The 15,452-nt window shown below is 35.5% G+C and overlaps 1 protein-coding gene across 1 annotated transcript; it reads left to right on the top strand.

Moving 5' to 3' along the window:
• Positions 1 to 3,097: 3,097 nt before the first annotated feature.
• LOC137652498 (leucine-rich repeat-containing protein 15-like) lies at positions 3,098 to 8,810 on the top strand. The gene is made up of 2 exons (XM_068385943.1): positions 3,098 to 3,141; positions 6,691 to 8,810. Exon 2 carries the CDS (start codon positions 6,770 to 6,772, stop codon positions 8,675 to 8,677), a length of 1,908 nt encoding a protein of 635 aa, XP_068242044.1. The 5' UTR covers positions 3,098 to 3,141; positions 6,691 to 6,769; the 3' UTR covers positions 8,678 to 8,810.
• The last annotated feature ends 6,642 nt before the right edge of the window (positions 8,811 to 15,452 follow it).

Genomic DNA, 15,452 nt, shown 5'->3' with positions numbered 1-15,452 from the left:
AGAGAGAGATTCCCATTTCAAGAGAGAGAGAGAGAGAGAGAAAGTTTCCCATTTTCAAGAGAGAGAGAGAGTTTCCCATTTTCAAGAGAGAGAGAGAGAGAGAGAGAGAGAGAGAGAGTTTCCCATTTTCAAGAGAGAGAGAGAGAGAGAGAGAGAGAGAGAGAGAGAGAGAGTTTCCCATTTTCAAGAGAGAGAGAGAGTTTCCCATTTTCAAGAGAGAGAGAGAGAGAGTTTCCCATTTTCAAGAGAGAGAGAGAGAGAGAGAGAGAGAGAGAGAGAGAGAGAATTTCCCATTTTCAAGAGAGTTTTTTCTCATTTTCAAGACTCAAAGATAAGAAATTTTTTTATGAAATTTAATGGCAGGATTTTAAGTTTTTTGCCTGTCCGGAGAGAGAGAGAGAGAGAGAGAGAGAGAGAGAGAGAGTCTGTGATTGTGCATAAGAACGTGTTTTGTTTTACTTCGGAGGAACCACATGTGAGAGAGAGAGAGAGAGAGAGAGAGAGAGAGTTTCCCATTTTCAAGAGAGAGAGAGATTCCCATTTCAAGAGAGAGAGAGAGAGAGTTTCCCATTTTCGAGAGAGAGAGAGAGAGAGAGAGAGAGAGAGAGAGAGAGAGAGAATTTCCCATTTTCAAGAGAGTTTTTTCTCATTTTCAAGACGCAAAGATAAGAAATTTTTTAATGAAATTTAATGGCAGGATTTTAAGTTTTTCGCCTGTCCGAGAGAGAGAGAGGAGAGAGAGAGAGAGAGAGAGAGAGAGAGAGAGAGAGAGAGAGAGAGAGAGAAGGTTAGTAAAGAAAGGATGATGAAGGGTATATTGATAAAAGGCAAGGGTAAATAAATATGTTTTTGTAAACAACAGAAATCGGTTCGGTTTTTATACTTTGTAAAGCAGTTACAAAGCGACTTTATACATTTAATGTGATACATGGCAACTCTGCACCGGTGTTTCCACTTTAGGGGAAAATACCCCATTTTAGGGGAATCAGGTGGTGTTTAGGGTTGAGGCTAGGGGAATCCTAAAAAGGTCAAAATCTAGGGGAATTTGGATGTCTTTAGGGTTAATTGTTTATTTTCTAGGGTGTTAAAAGATTCTCTCTCGATGAATATGAAAATTCCTAGTTTTTTTTTTTCATTTTTCTTAATTCATGAACAAGAAAATATTATTATAACAAAAGGTAAAGAGGGGCTTGGGGGGTTTAGGGGAGCCTATAGGTCTATCTGTTGAGACATCAGCAGCCACTGCCTGGCCCTCCCTGGTCCTAGCTTGGGTGTAGAGGAGGCTTGGGCGCTGATCACATACTATATGGTCAGTCTCTAGGGCATTGTCCTGATTGCTAGGGCAATGTCACTGTCCCTTGCCTCTGCCATTCATGAGCGACTTTTAAACCTTTAATATTATTATTATTATTACTATCCAAGCTACAACCCTAGTTGGAAAAGCAAGATGCTATAAGCCCAGGGGCTCCAACAGGGAAAAATAGCCCAGTGAGGAAAGGAAATAAGGAAATAAATAAATGAAGAGAACAAATTAACAATAAATCATTCTAAAATAAGTAACAACGTCAAAACAGACATGTCATATATAAACTATTAACAACATCAAAAACAAATATGTCATAAATAAACTATAAAAAGACTTATGTCAGCCTGGTCAACATAAAAACATTTGCTCCAACTTTGAACTTTTGAAGTTCTACTGATTCAACCACCCGATTAGGAAGATCATTCCACAACTTGGTAACAGCTGGAATAAAACTTCTAGAGTACTGTTTCACGGGACTAAGGACATACCATATTGGCTCTTATATGGAAAGAATAATCTTGTAATATATTGCAGATGTTATATGTCATTGGAAATAATGGATCTGTGTATGTGATATTTTCTATAGACATATATGTGATACTGCTGCAAAGATAGTGTTAAGTATTTATTTTTCTATGCATATCCCTTCAATAAAAGTGAACGTTATGCTTTATTTTGTGATTCTTTTCTAAATATATCAGTCACACGTCACTAAGTTGAAAGTAAACTAGAGTGCCATTATTATAGGCCAGTTTATAAGAAGTGCAATTACTTTATTAATGAAAAATTACATTATTATGTTTATTTTGTCAGAGATCATTTTCTTACTACTGTGAATAAGAGAAATAATAAAATTTCCAATGTATACTCCAATATATTGTATTTTTACCAATGTTACCCTATCTTTATTGGTAATTCTGAAGAATAACTCCATATGGAATACAACATCCACTAGGGATTGTGGCATCCAATGTACTGCCCCCTGGTGGTTAATTACAGTCAACCGCCCAAAAATAACGGTAAATTCTTAATAAGCAACCCGAATACTATAGGAAGTTATTATTAAGATTTATCCCTTTATTGATTTAGGGCAGTGTTTCCCAACCCTGGGGTAAATTACCCCAGTGGGGTAATGGACCCGTATTTTTGGGGTAATCAAGATGTTCTACACTGATGATGGTTCATTTTGATATCCTTTAAAATGGAAAAGTTTGCATTTGTTTTGGATCCTTAACTATAAACAGCCAATAGCAGGCTACATGATCCATACAGTTCATCAGGTGGCTGCAAAAAAAAAACCTCCGATGTTACCGGGTATATGTTCAATGGGGTCATTGATTAGTTGGAAATAAGATTTTGGGGTAATCATTTAAAAAAGGTTGGGAAACACTGAAATTTAGGGGAATCCGTGCCAATCTAGGGGAATTTGAGGCCCAGATCTAGGGTCAAACAAATTCAGGCCGTGGAAACCCCGTGCAGATCAGTGTTGCCAGATGGGGTAGTGTAGAAATCCCCAAATCTCAATGAAAATATCTCCAAAACAACACAAAAATCCCCATTTCCACTAATACATTACCACAAATTACAATTTCTCTTGATCATGTAGGCATTACTAATATAGAAATTAATCACTATACTTCATAAAATTACAAATAAACTAATTGCGACAGTATAAGGGTTTGATCATCTTTGTTTTTCCTTCATAAAAATAGTACAGAATATCCCCATCGGACAGCAAATATCCCCAAATCTAAGAATAAATTCCCTTATCTGACAACACTGGTGCAGATTGCAGATTGCAGTCAGTCCACACTGTGAGGTGCCGTCATTCAGAGGTGAATAGTCGTGTTAATTTTACCATTTATACTTTCTGTACGTTTATAAAGAGCAAATTAACATTAACCTTATTGCCTTATTATATATAGTATCCAGAGTGTGGTATTAATACTCCAACAACAACAACAACAACAGTATTAAGCTAGTGACCACGAGTTGAGTAGTTGCTTCCATGGATAGTCGTGTTAATTCTACCATTTATACTTTCTGTACGGTTATAAAGAGCAAATTAACATTAACCTTATTGCCACCGCATTATATATAGTATCCAGAGTGTGGTATTAATACTCCAACAACAACAACAACAACAGTATTAAGCTAGTGACCACGAGTTGAGTAGTTGCTTCCATGGATAGTCGTGTTAATTCTACCATTTATACTTTCTGTACGGTTATAAAGAGCAAATTAACATTAACCTTATTGCCACCGCATTATATATAGTATCCAGAAGGTGGTATTAATACTCCAACAACAACAACAACAACAACAACAGTATTAAGCTAGTGACCCCGAGTTCCGGGAATAGCCGGTCAGGGTACCGTTGCGTTTGGCTGAAAGTTTCCTAGATTGTGAAAGTCCGCCCCGAATGGATAAGTTGGAATATCTCTCTTTAGAGACAATTCCTGCAAGTTTATAAGACGTTTTGAATTTCAGTTTTTATTCTTGTCTTTTTATATTTTGAGTTTCGTTTGGTTTTCTGTTTTGAGGTCCAAAGAACTGAGTCTAGAGAAGTGAACTTTGCGAGCTTGTATATAAATGTAGGTATTATATTTTCTGCAGTGACTTCATTTCTATTATGGTTCGTAAAAGACGTTAAATGTTTTGTAGAGTTTTGATTTTGACTCTTTTAGGCCTACACTTATTTTTGGCTGAAGATTTTTAAAGGCTGAATTGTTTTCAGTTTTGTTTTCAACTCTTATAGGCCTACAATTATTCTTGTCTGGGGGAAGCTATATAAACTTCTTTTACTTAAGATTTGCAGTGACTAATTTCTATTATGGTTCTTAAAAGACGTTGTTTTTTTTTTCATTTTTTAATTATATTCTTGTAGGCCTATACTTATTTTTGGATATAGATTTTAAAAGACATTGATTTGTTCGCAGTTTGTATTTCAACTCTTGTAGGCCTACAATTATTCTTGGTGGGGGAAACTATAATTTTCTTCTAAGATGTTGAATCAAATATTGTGTTTTGACATATATGCATCCATTTTAACCTGTATTTTAATTTCGTTATTTTATATAGTTATAATTGTGCATTATCAGTTTGAACAACATTATGAAGACTTTTTTAATGGCTTACCAGCCTCATTGGCACCCATTACTTGTTGTATGAGATCTTGAAAAAAAATTATTAAAAGAATTAAATTATATCGATACGTTTTTTTATTTAAAGGTACTTTTTTTTTAATTTAATATAAATCTTTTTAAACCTCAGACAAATTATTTTGCAACTTAACTAGTTTCTCTTTCGAGATACGGTTTTTTAGTTAATTTTTTTTTTAATGTTTTATATCTAATTGACGTAACATTATTATTATTATTATTATTATTATTATTATTATTACTTGCTAAGCTACAACCCTAGTTGGAAAAGCAGGATGGTATACGCCCAGGGGCCCCAACAGGGAAAATAGCCCAGTGAGGAAAGGAAACACGGAAAAAATGAAATATCTTAAGAACAGTCACATTAGAATAAATATTTCCTATATAAACTATTAAAACTTTAACAAAACAAGAAGAGAAATTAGATAGAATAGTGTGCCCGAGTGTACCCTCAAGCAAGAGAATAACCCAAGAAAGTGAAAGACCATGGTACAGAGGCTATGGCACTACCCTACACTAGAGAACAATGGTTTGATTTTGGAGTGTCCTTCTCCTAGAAGAGCTGCTTACCATAGCTAAAGAGTCTCTTCTACCCTTACCAAGAGGAAAGTAGCCGCTGAACCATTACAGTGCAGTAGTTAACCCCTTTGGTGAAGAAAAATTGTTTGATAATCACAGTGTTGTCAGGTGTATGAGGACAGAGGAGAATCTGTAATCAATAGGCCAGACTATTCGGTATATGTGTAGGCAAAGGGAAAATGAACTGTGACCAGAGAGAAGGATCCAATGCAATACTGTCTGGCCAGTCAAAGGACCCCCATAACTCCCTAGCGGTAGTATCTCAACGGGTGGCTGGTGCCCTGGCCAACCTGCTACCTTCAAAGTAGTGATTCTTTAGTATAGTTACTCTTTCTCAGAGGCAAAAGACTGTTAAGTAACTTAGAATTGAAAGTTAACAGAAATTCCCCCTTCAAAATCGGGTCTCTCTCTCTCTCTCTCTCTCTCTCTCTCTCTCTCTCTCTCTCTCTGTGTTTAGATGTTTTAGTTTGGTTGTTCATTACTTCTCATATCGTTTGTTTATTTCCTTATTTCCTTTCCTCACTGGGCTATTTTCCCCAGGCTTATAGAATCTTGCTTTTCCAACTAGGGTTGTAGCTTAGATATTAGTAATAATAATAATAATAATAATAATAATAATAATAATAACTAGCGGAACCCATGTAAATTACACGAAATGATATTTTCAATACTAATTATCTTGTTCCTAACCTATACATGTTTGAATAAACTTTCCCGAGATTAATTTTATAATCTAGGTTATGGAAATTGATAGAACTCAATTTTCTGTCTAATATTTATAAAAAGAGTCAGGTGCTAAAGACGAAATTGAGAAAACTATATAAGATGTGTTTTGGTTGAGTAATCAAAGTCTAATTTGAATTTGTAAGAGTATACCATGAAATTATTTCCGTTTTCTTTAAATCGTGAATTTGTAAGAGTATACCATAAAATTATTTCCGTTTTCTTTAAAGCATGAATTTGTAAGAGTATACCATGAAATTTTTTCCGTTTTCTTTAAAGCGTGACACAAAATAAATAAATAACACACACACCATCGTATTAATATATAGATAATAATAATGATAATAATACTGATTACATAACCTGTTGCCGCTTGCACCAGACCGGTGAGATATTGTTGCATGATTCAGCTATGCTTTTTTATTTTCCTATTCTTAAATCATTATTATAACTAAACTTTTCCCCTTTCATTGTAACTTATAAACTGGTGAAATTTTTAGCTAAAAACAAATAATATAGTCTCCATGTCTATAAGAGTGCTAGAAAAAAATTAACAGTGGAACTGTTTTTATGATGAATAGTTTCCTGCAATATTTTATCATGAATCTTTGAACTATTGAATATAACAGACACCTCATACATCTCGAACTGTCGACCTAACTACGCCGTGACTCCTCGCTGCTGGGAGGAAGGGCGATGGTGGCTGGTACAACACAAACATGAGCTACCAGGGTCTATGCTGTCAGGCAGGGCAGCCGGTAGGGACTACCGTCCACTCCAGAAGCCAAATCAAAGTCCTTCAAAAGAAGGCAACCGTGTCACCCCATACGAAGGGGAAAAAAAGCACACTAATAGTAGAACATTTGAACTATTGAATATATTGTTCTCTCTATTAATTGAATGTTTTTCTTTTTTTTTCAGATCATAAAAAAAACGGGAGTGATACCCCTTTCAATTTGGTTTCCAGCTTACCCAGTCAACCAACAATCGAGTGAAAAGGATGAATGCATGGCAATTGGCATGGCATCTTATAAAAGCCTTTTGGACATGGTTGGTGGTCCCATCAGCCAACTCATTGGACTGCGGACGATGCGAGTTGAAATGTACCGCGCCAATATCTACGGTTAAACTTAGCTCGGATCGTTATGATATCATACTCTGGGGCGATCACAAATGGCCGAGAAGTAGTTTTCTTTTGGAGTGTAAACATGATGCCCAGTCAGTTGACTTCTCATATATACCTGACTGTGACTTCTCTACTGTTAGATATGTTGAGTTACACTGGTGCCCAATGCCTAATGGTTCTTTCAGCGAGATGTTTGAGCAGATTGGAATAATAGCTAAGAATGTGATGTCTCTTACATTTATGAATAGTGGGAAGAGATATGAAAATCTTCAGGAATGGCATTTGGAAGGGTTAACAAATTTAGAAGTACTAGAATTTCATGGCAATGGTTTTACATCCATACCTCCTCGTGTCTTTGATAATACCCCAAAGCTGTCGCATTTAGTGCTCGAAGAGAATCACTTGGAGACCCTCCCAGAGTCGCTCTTCCAGAATACGAAAAACCTGACTAGGCTGAATCTGCAGAATAATGAAATTGTAAGTCTCCCAAAAGGTTTGTTTGCCAATCTTACCAACTTTAGACATATTAGTCTAGAGAATAATGAAATTGTAAGTCTCCCAAAAGGTTTGTTTGCCAATCTTTCCAACCTTAGAAATATTAGTTTATGGGAAAACAGACTAAGTCAATTCCAGCCCGAGTTGCTGTCAGACTCACCAAAATTATGGTCTTTATCACTCAGAAATAGCAATATATCAAAACTTGATCCAGATGTCTTTTCTGGGCTTCGAGAGATTAGGGAAATTCAAATTTCAAATAACAAATTAGAGACTTTCCCGGAAAGGGTCTTTCATGAATGTCCCAATTTAGAAATCTTGGTAATTGACAACACTAGAATAACTGAGCTACCAGATGATATTTTCAGTGAGAATGTAAACATCAAGATATTAAGAATAAACGACAACAGATTATTAACTCGATTGCCGAAAAAACTATTCACCAAGATGAAAAATTTAGAGAATTTGAGTATGAATCGAAATGGAATTAAATCAGTTCCGTCGGGGTTGTTTGAAGGATTAGAAAAGCTACAAGAACTGCAGCTCGTGTCCAATATTTTGGAGGAATTACCGCCTGGCATTTTTGATGATCTAATTTCAGTTAATTACTTAAATCTACAGAACAACTCTCTGAGAGAATTTCCTGATAAAATTTTCGCAAACTGCGAGTCTCTCGCATATCTTTATCTAAGCTACAATAAATTGAACACCCTTCTTCCTACAATGTTCCCAAACTCCAGTCATAGGTCTATAATTGATTTAGGCAACAACAACCTCTCTTTCTCGTCTTCCAGAACAGAACTAACGCACTATAACGAGACAATCACAGTGCAAGACTATTTCCCTTTTGCTCGCATGAGGGGGTTGACTAACCTCCATCTGAATGACAACCAGATCACTGAAATGCCCTTAGCATTCACCACAGAGTTAGAGAATCTGTTTTTCCTTGATCTGAGATACAACAGCATCAGTTACCTGGACCACCATGACCTAACCTTCAAATCCAACTGGTTGAAAGTAGACTACAGACATAACCACATTAAAGTCATTAATTTGAATGACATGAATTTCTCCACTGATACAAATAGTACAGTTCAAATTTACGTTTCTGGAAATCCTCTGGTTTGTAATTGTGAACTATATAAGTTCGCCGAGCTTACACAGGGAAGGCTTGGAGATGACACTGGTTTGACTGTTGTTGATGCAAGTAAAGTCCAATGCTCCTATTCTGGAATGACTTCTGATGTCACATCTATCAATCCATCTGATCTGACATGCAAGTCGTAGAAATGCATTGAAAACTGCACGTGCATGAAACGAGCACATGACAAGATGTTCGTCGTTGACTGTGTGGAGGATTAATTTTATTTGATTTGCTTTGGCTTTGCCAAATCGTGAGAGAGAGAGAGAGAGAGAGAGAGAGAGAGAGAGAGAGAAAACGAGCGGGCGTGTGTGTGTCTGCGGTGCGCGCCATCGAATGAGTGGTAGTTAGTGTAATGATTGGTTGTTGTGGGAAAGACTGTTGGTATAATTGAGGTTGTTTGTTTACATTTTTAGCTAGGTTAGAGCGGTGATGAATGTCTTGGGCGAATGCATTTTCTATCTGATTGTAGCAGGAGTCAGTTGTCCTGAATGCTGGATAATGTTTTTTGTTCATCGACCAGCCAGCTTGGAAGTGATTTTTGTATAAGCGTAAGTACAGTGTTTGCAATTATCTTTGTTAAGCGCGATCATGAATGATAGAAAGTTTATTATTTATCTTTGATTATAGTGCGATAGTTTAGTTAGCTAGGAGTGTTCGTAATCGTTTTACTTTTTTATTGCCGGCCATAATTCCTCCTTTAGACTCCTTTGGAGTTTTAGTTTGACCTGGAAGGTGTTGCTTGCCAGCCGTGTATACTCTATATGAATAGCTTGATGATGACCACCCCTATTCGTACAATGAATGTAGGAATAGACTGCTGAAATATAGAATTTTGAACGTTGATGACCGGGCTATAAAATAAGGATTTTTTTATGATATTTCTAAGATGATGATAACCACCGCTTAAGTGATTGCACAGTCAAATTGACTGTACGATATTGTTAGCCACAAAGTTGCGGCAGTGGGATATAAGGACTGTTGCCATTGCATGGACGACGGTGTCCGCACAAACATATTCAGCATTTAAGAGTTTTCTCTTATGGTTTAGTGCTAAGTTTTGATTATTTTTGCTGGGTGATGGAATATCATTGGTGTTACAGTGTTAAGTGATTTAGTTTAGTCTTCAAGTGTGTTTTTTTTTTGGTACTGTGTGTGGACTGTCAGTGTTGGGTATTGTAAAATGATAGTTTCTCTGATTATTGGCGAGTTCTTGGTACCCACACGCACCGATATATACAGTATATATATTGTTGTCTGTTGTTATTTTTGTCTGTTTTAAATTTATGATCAAGGTTAAATGTGATATTTTTTGGTTGTTTAATATATAAGAAATATAGCTTTAAGGTTATGCTTTGTTTTACTGTTCCCTCTGTTCAGTAGTCCAGTCGAAGTAAAAGTAAAGGGAAAGTTTGTGTTGTGGGACAATTTGTCTGTTTAGAGTGTTGAAGGGTGTGGGGGCTGCTTTTGTTTACATCCCGCCACAACTGTTCCTCTCAAAACCCCCCAAAGTATCCCTCTACTGAAAAAGGAACATATACCAAAAGATGATGATTATGGAGTTACCTTGATACTAACAAACAACAGCATCACTTCCTTAGATGGGCTTGGGAAAGGGGAGTACACAAATCTCGTCAATTTGACCATCCCAAAACCTTAGAGGCGCTCAATGTGCGAGGAAACATCATCTCGTCTCTAACAACATCAGTGATGAAGTTCTTCAATTTATCTGATGTTCAGCTTAACCTAGGCAATAATCCCTGGAGGTGCGACTGCAATACTCTGGAATTACACAAATTCTTGATAACTCTGGTCAAAAGGTAAACAAGATTTTCCTTGGTATTACCTCTACCTTTGCCTTTATTGGATGTAACTCAAGTTAAAACCACATGCAGTAATACTTCCGGTTACAAAATTAATTAGTTCCGGAGTGGCTTTTGTAACATGATTCTTTTTGTATGAAATAGAATCAAGTACATTTGAATCAATCAATATACTTACCCTGCCATTGCGAATTTCGTTTCGTATCCTGAGTACTTTTTCGTGATATGAGGTGGAAAATCTTTGTACGTCATTTCGTATGATGCCTTTTTGTATTATTATTATTATTAGTATTATTATTATTATTATTTGATAAGCTACAACCCTAGTTGGAAAAGCAGGATGCTATAAGCCCAGGGGCTCCAACAGGGAAAATAGCGCAGTGAGGAAAGGAAACAAAAAAGAAAAGATATTTTAAGAAGAGCAACAACATTAAAATAAATATCTCCTATATAAACTATAAATACTTTAACAAAACAATGGGAAGAGAATTAAGATAGAATAGTGTGCCTGAGTGTACCCTCAATCAAGAGAACTATAACCCAAGACAGTGGAAGACCATGGTACAGAGGCTGTGGCACTACCCAAGACTAGAGAACAATGATTTGATTTTGGAGTGTCCTTCTCCTAGAAGAGCTGCTAACCATAGCTAAAGAGACTCTTCTACCCTTACAAGGAGGAAAGTGGCCACTGAACAATTACAGTGCAGTAAGAATTGTTTGGTAATCTCAGTGTTGTCAGGTATATGAGGCAGAGGAGAATATGTAAAGAATAGGCCAGACTATTCGGTGTGTATGTGTGTAGGCAAAAGGAAAAATGAACCGTAACCGGGGAGAGGGATCCAATATACTACTATCTGGCCAGTCAAAAGACCCCATAACTCTCTAGCGGTAGTATCTCAACGGGTGGCTGGTGCCGAGGCCAACCTACTAGGTAGGCTGTTCCAACTTTAAAGACGAAGGCCTTATCAATTTGACTGAATTTCTAGCATAATAGGTGCAAGATGCTAAAAACCCAAAGGCTACAGCAGGAAAAAAATAGCCCAGTGAGGAAAGGAAATAAATAAATGATATAAGAAGTAATGAAAAATTAAAATTTTTTTTAAAAAATATTATCTTAGTTTTACTCATATTCATTTTCAGTCTTACATATCTGCTTTCTCTATACGTGTATTTAGCTGTATATATTTATACACATGATTTAATTGATATTAAACATGTGTATTGCAAGGCCTAAACATACCCAGGAGTGTATTTGACATTCCTCTTCTTTTCATATTCACTCGAGAATTGAGAGAGAGAGAAAGAGAGAGAGAGAGCCGTTGTTGTGAAAAACGAAAATCTTGAAATCCCGTCATTAAATTTCGTAATAAAATTTCTTATCTTCCCAATTGGGGAAAAACATCTTAATTCTCTCTCTCTCTCTCTCTCTCTCTCTCTCTCTCTCTCTCTCTCTCGGGATAAACGAAAATCTTGAAATTCTGACAAAAAATTTCATAATAAAATTCTTATCTATGCGTATTGATAAAGAGAAAAACCTGTCTCTCTCTCTCTCTCTCTCTCTCTCTCTCTCTCTCTCTCAATTTGAAATGTGGTGTTTAAGAAATATATTTATTTAATATTCATATTTTAACTATATTTCGCTCCCTTCCTTGACTAACCTCTCTCTCTCTCTCTCTCTCTCTCTCTCTCTCTCTCTCTCTCTCTCTCAATAGAGAAGAATGAGCCAGAATTATACAATAACAGACCTGGACTTCAATCAGCTCAGCATGATGAAAATATGGCCGCCCGCAAAGGGGTTTTCATTGACTGCATTTAAAGCAGATGTTGTTAGATCGAACAGACCTTAGGAATAGAGGAGTCGACAAAGGATAAAGGTCGTCACAGGAGGAGAGAGAGAGAGAGAGAGAGAGAGAGAGAGAGAGAGAGAGTAGAGGAGCGTTAGTCCAGAAGGAGATAGAGATAGAAATAAGATTAGTCGAGGGAAGTAGTGAAATATATAGATTTCAAATTAAGAGAAAGAGAGAGAGAGTGTGTTAGTTCAGAAGGAGAAAAAGATAGAAAAAAGAGGAGGTAAGTCAATGAGAGTTGTGAAATATAGATTTCAAATTATGTGCGAGAGAGAGAGAGAGAGAGAGAGAGAGAGAGAGAGAGATGAGGTTAGTCAAGGAAGGTAGTGAGAGATATAGTGAAAAAAATGAATGCTGAATAAATATATTTCTTAAACAATACATTTCCAATTGAGAGAGAGAGAGAGAGAGAGAGAGAGAGAGAGAGAGAGATGAGGTTAGTCAAGGAAGGTAGCGAGAGATATAGTGAAAAAAATGAATGCTGAATAAAGATATTTCTTAAACATTACATTTCCAATTGAGACAGACAGACCGTCAGAGTGCCACTCTAGAAGCGAGTGGAAGCGAGTCAAGGACGAGTGTGACCTACTGATACTCGAAGCCTCATTAACAACTAATTATCATACATATCCATAATGTCATCCCAGCTGGTCCCCTTCAGTCAAGTTGAATTGCCTCGAAACATCAATAAACGTCAATAAACATCAATAAACGTCGAGTTAGATCAGAACGAAACGATTAAGAAGATAAAAGAAGGTCATTAACACCTTATACAATATTCTGTTTGGTTTCCACCTCCTGGGAACGGGCAAAGGTCAGAGGTCGTCTTTGTAGGCATTATGCAACGGACACAAAACTGAAAACACATTTGATTGGGTCGAACGAAAAATATATCTGATGCCAGTATGTGTCTTTCGACCTTTCTGTTTGGTGTTTTAGATTATTATTATTATTATTATTATTACTTGCTAAGCTACAACCCTAGTTGGAAAAGCGGGATGCTATAAGCCCCAACAGGGAAAATAGCCCAGTGAGGAAAGGAAACAAGAAAAAATAGAATATTTTAAGAACAGTAACAACATTAAAATAAATATTTCCTATACAAACTATAAAAAACTTTAAACAAGAAGCAGAGAAACGAGATGGAATAGTGTGCCCGAGTGTACCCTCAAGCAAGAGAACTCTAACCCAAGACAGTTGAAGACCATGGCACAGAGGCTATGGCACTATCCATGGCTTGAGAACAATGGTTAGATTTTGGAGCGTCCTTCTAGAAGAGCTGCTTACCATAGCTAAAGAGTCTCTTCTCGCCTACACATTATTATACATATGCTGTTGTATTTCCAATCCCTCCTGAAGTGCTGAAAAGAATATTGAAGTATATATATCATCATAATCATCTCCTACGCCTATTGACGCAAAGGGCCTCGGTTAGATTTCGCCAGTCGTCTCTATCTTGAGCTTTTAATTCAGTACTTCTTCATTCATCATCTCCCACTTCGCGCTTCATAGTCCTCAGCCAAGTAGGCCTTGGTCTTTCAATTCTTCTAGTGCCTTGTGGAGCTCAGTTGAAAGTTTGGTGAACTAATCTCTCTTGGGGAGTGTGAAGAGCATGTCCAAACCATCTCCATCTACCCCTCACCACGATCTCGTCCACATATGGCCCTCGAATCATCTCTCTTATAGTTTCATTTCTATTCCTGTCCTGCCATTCAACTCCCAATATCCTTCTGAAGGCTTTGTTCTCAAATCTACTAAATCTATTGGAGATTGTTTCATTGTCATACCATAACACCGATCTCACTAAACTGATATATAGTCTGATATATATATATATATATATATGTATATATATATATATATATATATGTATATATAATATATATATATATGTATATATATATATATATATATATACATATTTATACATATACATACATATATATGCATATATATATTTGTATATATGTATATACAGTATATACATATATATATATATATATATATGTATGTATATATACATATACATATATATACATATACATACATATATATATATATATATATACAGTATATGTGTGTGTGTGTGTCTGTTCATTGATTCGTTAAATGAATCCTGATCAAAGTCTACAATAGCTGTTGGAAGAATCTTTTATTTGAACATGACAATAAGAGGAATTCTGAGTTCGTTGGTCGGAGGGAATGTTAAGTAATGTTATTATTATTATTATTATTATTATTATTATTATTATTGTTATCATCATTATTATTATTATTGTTATTATCATTATTATTATTATTATTATTATTATTATTATCATTATTATTGTTATTGTTATTATCATGATTATTATTATTGTTATCATGATGATTATTATTATTATTGTTATTATTATCATTATTATTGTTATTGTTTTTATCAGGATTATTATTATTATTATCATGATTATTATTATTATTATTGTTATCATGATTATTATTATTATTATTATTATCATTATTATTATTATTGTTATTGTTATTATCATGATTACTATTATTATCATTATTATCATTATTATTATTATTATTATTACTACTACTACTTGCTAAGCTACAACCATAGTTGGAAAAGCAGGATGCTATAAGCCCAGTGGCTCCAACAAGGAAAATAGCCCAGTGAGGAAAGGAAACAAGGAAAAATGAAATCTTTTAAGACAGTAACAACATTAAAATAAATATTTCCTATATAAACTATAACAACTTTAACAAAACAAGAAGAAGAATTAGAAATACCAAAGAATATTGCATTTATTATTATTATTATTATTATTATTAACATTATTACTAGCTAGCCAAGCTACAACCCTAATCGGAAAAGTAGGAAAGCTACAAGCCTAATGGCTCCATTAAGGAAAATATGCATTATTTAAAGTGTCTGATATATTTACATACATACACATATGCATATGTATGTATATAATTTCAGATGGACCCCACAAGGCACTAGAAGATTTGGAAGACCTAGGCCTATATGGCTGAGGACTATGAAGCGCAAAGTAGGAGATGATGAATGGAGAAGTATTGAATTAAAAGCTCAGAGATAGAGTCGACTGGCAAAATCTAACCGATGCCCTTTGCGTCAATAGGCGTAGGGTATATATATATATATATATATATGTGTGTGTGTGTGTGTGTGTGTGTGTGTGTGTAGACAATGGATTGACGAATTAAAAATGGCATCGATAGACCATAAATAGACGGGAGTGGAA

The sequence above is a fragment of the Palaemon carinicauda genome, chromosome 13 (genome assembly GCF_036898095.1).
Source record: "Palaemon carinicauda isolate YSFRI2023 chromosome 13, ASM3689809v2, whole genome shotgun sequence".
NCBI lineage: Eukaryota > Metazoa > Arthropoda > Malacostraca > Decapoda > Palaemonidae > Palaemon > Palaemon carinicauda.
Note: the sequence above shows the minus strand (reverse complement) of the source record. Positions and strands in the feature narration are given on the sequence as shown.